The following is an 8,390-nucleotide window of genomic DNA, read 5'->3' on the forward strand; positions in this document are numbered from 1 at the left end:
GAGACAAAGAATGAGTTTTTTCAAACGTTTTATTTTTTTCTTTTACAACGCTCCCACCTGAATCCTCTTGTGTGTACGAGTCCAACCCACCAGAACATGCAGCATCAGCCTCAGGCCAGTCAGACAGTTTTCAGCCTGAGGCTTCATTCAGTTTCACAGCAGGCAGGAGGCAATCAGACACACAAGAGAACTCAAGAGAGGCGAAGATCCTGATAACAGCGGACACATGATGGACCAAAAATCAAAACAAAACGTACACATATCCAGTCTTTGTGTAGAGAGTGGAAAAGCACTCACAAAGCAGCCTTTTGGATTATTATCGCTGCAAAACAATAAGAACAAACAGCAAGAACAATATGTGCAAATTCAGACTGGACCTTTATTAAGGCCTTTTGCTGATGCTAAGATTGTATCCTCACCCAAGGGCTGATCCATGACGAGCATTTCTGTTATCAACTGCAATAACCAGCTGGTCGTGGAGCAGCTTTAGGGCTTAGTGGTACTGTGAGATTCCTACTTTTTTGCACTCTGATGGGTTATAGATCAGTATGCTTGGCCTCTGCGTCGGGCTCGGAGGAGGCGTTCTCTGTGGCAAGAGAGGCAGTAGCAGGTTTGTACGGTGCCTCGTCTTTGAACGGGCTGTCTTTGGCAGGAGAGAAGCGGAACTCCTCGGGCACCTCGTCCTCAGGTTCAGCCTTCTTGTAGAAGCCCAGTTTTCCCAGCAGCTGGTTGATCTCAGAGCGCGTCATGTCAGACAGAGCGATCCGCTGTGGAGGACACAAACAGATTAAATTGTCATTCCAGTTTATAGGAATACTTCATCAACAAAATAATACTTTGTGGTTAAAACGTTGCTGAAGAGTTGAGGTCCATGTTTAATAACAGCAAAACTATATCAAAACGCCTGTTTACGAACTGTCACACAATGTGGGCAGTATAATCCAAGTCTAATTTATTCAGTCATATGCTCAGTACCTCTAGGACAAGTAGCATGATTGGGCAAGCGCATGTGTTTGAACTCCTGCGTCTGTATTCCACTGAGTTCAAAAACATGCTCTGCCCAGGCATGCTACTCATCTGTGTTATAAATAGTAAGGTTTTAGAGATAATGCATGTCTTTGTGATGCATTGAGCATACAGCTGGATAAATTACACTTCGATTATACTGCAAGACTTGAGCAAGAAGTTTTAAATGGATGTTTTGATATAGTTTTGCTGCTGTTAAACGTATGCCCCTTTTACTTTAGATCATCAGGAAATTTCTCTGATTTTGGATTCTTCATTCACCTTTGAGGCATGTGAGAAAAACAATGTTTTCTTCACAAATTCAGCATAAATGGGATGAGTTAATAATTAAGGACTCTGAGAATGAATGGGTTTAAAACAACACGATTTACACCATAATTGCAACGTTATATGATATTATTTAGTTTAGTTTATTATGGTCCCCATTACCTAATCCAACACATAAAGCACACACTTTAGTGTACATTACTGTCACGTCTCGTCCAGCACAGTTAAGTTTGTCTTTGTTTTCTTCATGTTTCATTATCTTGTACTTCCTGTTTTACTTTGGTACTCACCTCTTGTACTGTTCAGGTCTTCCACTTCCTGCCCTTGTTTGTTTCTTCTCTCCTGTGTGACTACCTGCCCTGCACTAATGTGCTGCACCTGCGTCTCATTGTCTCCCCTCCCTTTGAGTCTTTAGTCTCTTTGTTCTCTTCCATCTGTGTCAGACCGTCTAGTTCCCCTGTGACAGCGTCCTAGTATCCCCTTCGTGTGAGTTTTTCCATGAGTCCGTGAACCAGTTTTCCTGCTGATTTTGTACCTCTGCCTCCCTGACTGATCTCCTGTGTACCGACCTAACTTTCATTCTAAAGACTGATGGAAGTTTTACAGCCTTGTCTGAGTCTGCTTTGGGTCCAAGTCAGATTAAATGCATTCAGACGTCTCATTACATACAAAATAAATCTTTATCAAAATATTAGAAACTACACACAAAATCAGTAAGATTTAGTCTTTTACATAGTTTGATTTACTGAGTTCTATCCTGTATCTGTGAATTACAGTTAATTTTACAAGATTGGTCATTGGTCGTGATGGCCAGTCGTGTCAGATACTTGTGTTTGGTACAAATATACACTGGTTGGTCAATATAATACTGTGGTTTCTGGTTATTTAAGGCATTCCTACAGAAGATGATAAGGCGTTTACATTGACATGATTAAACTGTTTATGATTGGGTTTTCGGAATATTACACTGATGTGCTTAAGCATGTAAACACAATATTCAGTTTATGAGAAACCAGAATATTATAGCTGGTGTACTCTAAAAAAAATTGGGATTTATAAATGGACTGTGAATGACCAGATTTCTTTGTGCTCATGTAAACATCATATCCCGAATATGATCATAAGAGGATGAGCCTCATAAATTAGTTATTCATGTCCATGTAACCGCACTGATAAATGCTAGAATCACATCACAAGTCCACACATCACAAGTGGCGTCTTTAACCCTTTGAAACCTGGATTGACATCACTTTTCTTATGCTGCTCTCAGATGCCTTCTACAAGTATTTAAAACTTCGAACCCTGAGCAAATTGGGAAAAAAGGTAATTGAAATTGCTAGGGAAAATGTATGGGAAAAAAAAGAAAGTAAGGGAAAAACTCTAGTTTAATTATGATAATTACATATTTAAAATTAAGCTCCAAAATTATTGTAATTTTTAATGTCATTTCCAAGGTTGTTTTTAACTTATTTTTATGTTTTATTATTTTTATATTAGTATACTTACTAATTTCTTGGTCATTTTTAAGATTTTTTTTTTCTTTCCTTTCTCACTGCCGCCTTGCTTTGTTTTTGAAAGAGTTCAAGCCAATTTGCACAAGTTTTAAGGGGTTAATATATATTGTAAAACAATACCAATCCACTGCAAAACAAAGACTTACATCCAGCTCTTCAAAGTAGTGGTTCAGGAGGACAAGCTCAGGGTCGGCCCCAGGAATGTGCTTCATCACCAGGTTATGGCTGAGGTTGTGACGGTCAAGGGTTGACACAGAGAGGAAACACTTTTCACAATTAATAAAGGCATATTTGAGAGCAAGTAACAGCAGCGTAGTTGAGTCAAAGGATACTAAAGAGGAATGTCCTGGACCACAAAGGCTTTGACCTGCAGAAAGAGGTGGGGATTATTGTTATTTCACTGTGGGCTGGTGTCAGTGTCAGATCTGTGGGGTTGTATGTGAAACCCTAGACGTAAAATGTCTCTCTGAGCAAACACTCGGGCAGGGATACACTTCACTCTGACACTGGCTCTCTGTATGTGTGTCTGTTGATTAAATGACAGACTTACCTCTCTGAGCCTGTTCAGCTGTCATCCACCACAAGTCTGCAAAGACACGCAACATAAGACAGAAAATTGTTACGAGTAGTTCTCATACTTAAGAAATGGGACATCATCTGAATTAGGAATAAGATAACTGATATATTTGGGGCACTGAAATGTGTCTTTGTGCCTAGGATGCCACCTGTCACTGTTGGTTTAAAGGGCTTTATTTGCTGAAGGCCTCGTGATTGCCTTTTGCTTGACCTGATGGTTCTAGCATGACTATCTAACAGCTATCAGCTGTTTGATGAAGGTGTAGATCCGTGTCCAAGTAGGATTGTTGATCTTGAAGAGGGCCTGAGGGCTGAAACGTCCTCTGATTAAAGAGAAATGCATATAGATCCAGGAGTGTGCGGTACTGGTTTCCTACTTTCGGGTTGACTGTCAGTGATCAGAACTTCCCTAGAGCCCTTGCTGTGCGACTCTGTCACAAATTGGCTGAATGCAGAGTCAGAACATGACCAGAGGCCCTTCTTCTATCCAGTTTTCTCGAGTAAGTCCCCATGGACAGTCTGAAGCCTCCTCTCTCCAAATAGAATCAAGTTTTTGTCCATAATTAATGTTTAGCTCTCCAGCTCTTTGTTTAATACCCAACTTGGACATACACTTTAACCACAGCGCTCACCACACCTGGCAAAAGGCTCACTCTCGACTCAAGCCTCACTGATTGCACACACCTAACTCTGTGCGTCCCCACTGGCCAAACAGTCCTGAATCTCCTGAGATGATCCACAAGCACATTTGAAGGGTGAAATCGAGAGCAAGCCTTTCACCAGGTGTAGTAAATTCTGTGGCGGAAGTGCATGTCCAAGTTGGGTAACAGCATGTGTGTTCACGAAAAACAGAGTAATGATTCATCATGAACTAAAAACTCAATTATATTTAGAGAGAGGAGGCTTTGGACTGTTTGGACTGAAAACTGGAATAGATTGAAGGCCTCCAGACATGTTGCGACGGATTTGTCAGTGAACCAGTACCACACTCATATCCAGTCAGTCTGTATCAGAGTAGGATTCACATGGCTAAGTGTGAGTTACTTCTCTATAATAGCCCTTTTCTGCCAAAATGAGTGCATGCAGGTTTTTCAAACACGGATAAACCCACTAAATGTCGGCGATCGACTGTATTCCCACTGCCAGTAAACTCCACTGGAGCTGGGGGGTCAGGCTTGCCCAGGGCATCAAATGTACTAGGCCCAGCTCTGGTAACCTTCCTTGTTCAACAACTCTTCAGTAAGTCTCTAATGTTCTGGTATCACTGTAGCGTTGCACCCTTTGAGAGCAGAGCATTAAGATGTGCCTTTGGGAATGATGCCTAACCCCTTTTTGTGGAAATCTGAGCCGCAGGTTTTGAGTAGCAGGTGTGACTAACACAACAATAGCAACAGATAACACGCTTTTCTTCGGTGGTGCTGGCAGGGTGGTGATTTGGTGACACCCTGGGGGGAGAGCGCATTGTTTCTCACAAAAAAGAGGGGTAGAGCTTGAAAAACTTTTGTGCTGAAATCAGACCTCCATGCACACACCCTCGACCCCCTTTCAGATAAGAATAAGAACCAAGTCACTTTATTGCAGATTTGATTGTTATTACATATGTATACGCAGCCTGCGCGCGTGATTGGGTATACTGTAAACGCATGGATCATCCAGTTTACACGATCACTGACGCATGCGCCCACCACGCAAATTTGAGACATAAAACGCACTCATTCACACATTTACCCAAATCTGACTCAAACAATGCCCTCCCAGTCTCGGCCCACTGTCACGGTAAATAAAATCAGCCAACTCTCTCACGTATGAAGCGTAGTATCACGAAAACTGCCGTTACTGTACCTCCACCCTCGCCTTCGCCAGCCCCTCCAGTTTCTTCAGATCCACATCGTAGGCCGAGGCGCAGTGAAGCAAACTGGCCAACACGATCAACCACATTATGTCTCCTGGTTCAGAGCCAGGACCAGGACTTGCTCCAGGACCTGCAGACGTCTGAAGGTGAGTAACTCAGCGTTATAGAGGGGCAGAGATGATGTGCAGCGATGTCACGTCCGGACCTCTTGCCACGTCAAATATTTCCCTCAGAGGAGAGAGAGGGAGGCGTGGAGAGGGCGCTCATTGGTTATCTGCGAGATCCCCATCACAATACAGGTAATCCCACAGATTTCATTTGCAATCTATGGTTCGCTAATCCTTGCAAATGTTAAATGAAAGAAATGACTCTATAAAACCACCAATAAAGCTTAAATGTCGCCTACTTAACTCTCTTTTTATTTCATGCCCTATAAACAGAAGATGGCAGATGGGCTATTTTATATTTAGAAACAATGACGACAGCTACAGTTATAAAGATCATACAAACATCACAACATATTTACAAGTGCAAATATGTAGGGGAGAGTGTGGTAAATTGTTTAGGAGAACAATGAAACCCTGCATCACCACATCCTATATTCAGTTGTGTCAAATTCACAGGCTGCAAAGTGGCTGAATACAACTGAATTACAATGTCAGCGCTTCAGCTTTTATTTTTTAAATCTCTTCCTTAAAAAATCGTATGAATTATCTTATTTTCCCATTTTAACATTTTTATATTTCTGGAACTTAGCATACTGGTTTCAGAGGTTGTAATGAAGCATTATGCACATATTTCTATGTTTCTAACAACTTACATAGTGGGCATATTATACATTTGATATTCTTAATATTTTACATTCTTCACTTTGGCCCCCTGTGCTTGTGCCTGGTTGGCTCGTTCAGCAACCATCCATGAGTATATGCTTTACAGGTGTAGTGTCTATTGCAGTGCTTTCAGATTGTATTATGGATTGTATCATACTGGACAATGTAGACAAGTGATTCTATTATTTTCTACTCCACAAGACAGGATTTTAACTGTCCTTGAAGAGGAAAATCTCAAAAGAATCACTGGAAACATCAGATGGGAATTTGGTTTGATGTGTTGGAAGATCAGACAAACAAACAGTGAAAAGATATACTGAGGAAAGTTACCATGAGTCATGACCACAGGTTATGACACACACACACACTGACTTACACTGCACAAAAATCTTTGCAGTGTGATTCATCGCAGAGGAGAAAGACACACAGTCCTGCTGATCCTCACTGCAATAGGCCCATTGAAAGAATGAATTCAGGTTTTTTAAAACATCATTTTAATATATGGCTTACTTCTACTCTGAAATAATTAGGCCAGAATTTTTTGATATAATACTGTATTCGTACCTCTGATGAATTTCCAACAACCACAAGAATTCATTATATAATAGTGTTGCCTCATTGTATTATTCTATATTATCAATATTATATCAGAAAAAAGTAACACAAATGTCAGTATGAATGTTACATCACTGTAATGAGTACAGAAATGCTATAAATTATTTCCATCATATGAGGATATAGTATATGGGTCTGCTGTATGTGCAGTGAGATTTCAACACATCCTGCAGTATTTCATTGACCTCTGTGTACCTCCAGTAGCTTCAAGCGGAGATCTTCACCACATTTACTGTAAAACACAGCTTTTCCCAGTAAGCTTTGACCTTAAAAGGCGTATGCACGCACACACACACACACACACACACACACACACACACACACAAATACAGTTTTACAGTTTTGACTTTTATAAAGGCTGCAGGCATTTAAGGGGTCTGATGAGGAACCCTCTGCTGTTGCCACGGCAACATCTTATCCCACGCTTTGACTCAGAGGTGTTTCAGCCTCCTGGAAGTTAACTGGTATCAGAGTACAAACGTTTTAATGGCGGCATGGCAGTGGACTTTCCAGGTAAATGTTTATTTAGACATTTTTAAGTGTAATATGTAATATTTTTGGTTTTAAATAATCAGCCATGATAGGAACCAAATATGCTGCTAATTTAGGCGTACAACATTTGTACCATCCTGAAAAACTTCCAGTACATGTTTCAAATGAAAGTTTCAGTGAAAGTAGCTTCAGTCGCAGTGAAACAAGGACTGATTCTTAAATTTTGCGCACAATCCTGATTTTGTGCTCATTAAGTTTAAAATCTCCTCTCATTGCCAAAACAATGACATGCAAGTTTAAGGATCTGTGCATTAAAACAAAGCCTTATTGCTCAGCTCAGTCAAATCTGGTGACACAGTTCCTCTTATCCATCACAGTCATGTTGCCCATAGCAAGTATAGGCCTAGCTATTAATGTTAGTCCCATTTATGTGACCGACAAGCCATAAGACTCTATAAGCAGTAAAACAATGGAATAAGATAAGAGATTTTTGTTGATTTATTTATTTTTTGCCAAAGAGGTTCAATTTACACTGTGAAATAATAATGTAGGATAGAAATACAAATACTGTGGGCCTATAAGAACACAGTTGAGCTAAATATGTGCAATATATTAAAATATAACAAAATACAATACAAGTAAAAGTATTAAAAAATGAAATAAAGGTGCATGGTGCTAACAGCGAATGCAGGTGCAACTTGTGAATGTCAGAAACAATGTTCTCAATTACAAACAATAAATAAACTTTGTAAAGTGGCATTTATGTTACTATATTTGTTATTAGACCAAGAGGTAATCTGTACGTCAATGTCAGGGCAGATTTTTTTTTCACAAATATATATATATATATATATATATATATATATATATATATATATATATATATATATAACAAGGAGGGTAATAGTATGATTTGAAAATAAAAAAATGCACATCAATTGTCTTTGCTAACTTAATAAATTTCTATTTTCGTAAGGAAATGTGCATTGTTAAAGTGCATTAATGCATTAGTTGTGGCCATGTCTATAGGGACACTGTGACAACATGTAGTCAGGGCCGTTCAAAGGGGAGGACAGGGGGGCCACGAGGGGGTGCCATGGAGGCCAGCAATAATTATGCTCATCCGAAATGCTGTCTAATTAATGATAACCAAATTATAAATATAAATATTCATCAAATAAGAGAGAGACAGGAGCAGGCACACTCCTAGAGCAGATT

At 39.9% G+C, this 8,390-nt stretch overlaps 1 protein-coding gene across 1 annotated transcript; it reads right to left on the reverse strand.

The window, feature by feature from the left end:
- Nucleotides 1–11: 11 nt before the first annotated feature.
- selenom (selenoprotein M) lies at nucleotides 12–5,468 on the reverse strand. The gene is made up of 5 exons (XM_042487506.2): nucleotides 5,226–5,468; nucleotides 3,358–3,393; nucleotides 3,140–3,174; nucleotides 2,954–3,032; nucleotides 12–767 (listed from the first exon to the last, which is right to left on the reverse strand). The coding sequence occupies exons 1-5, from the start codon at nucleotides 5,319–5,321 to the stop codon at nucleotides 537–539; spliced, it is 477 nt and encodes a 158-aa protein (XP_042343440.1). The 5' UTR covers nucleotides 5,322–5,468; the 3' UTR covers nucleotides 12–536.
- Between the last annotated feature and the right edge of the window lie 2,922 nt (nucleotides 5,469–8,390).

Source organism: Plectropomus leopardus, chromosome 4 (genome assembly GCF_026936395.1).
Source record: "Plectropomus leopardus strain MGB_pleo_1.0 chromosome 4, ASM2693639v1, whole genome shotgun sequence".
NCBI classification, from domain to species: domain Eukaryota; kingdom Metazoa; phylum Chordata; class Actinopteri; order Perciformes; family Serranidae; genus Plectropomus; species Plectropomus leopardus.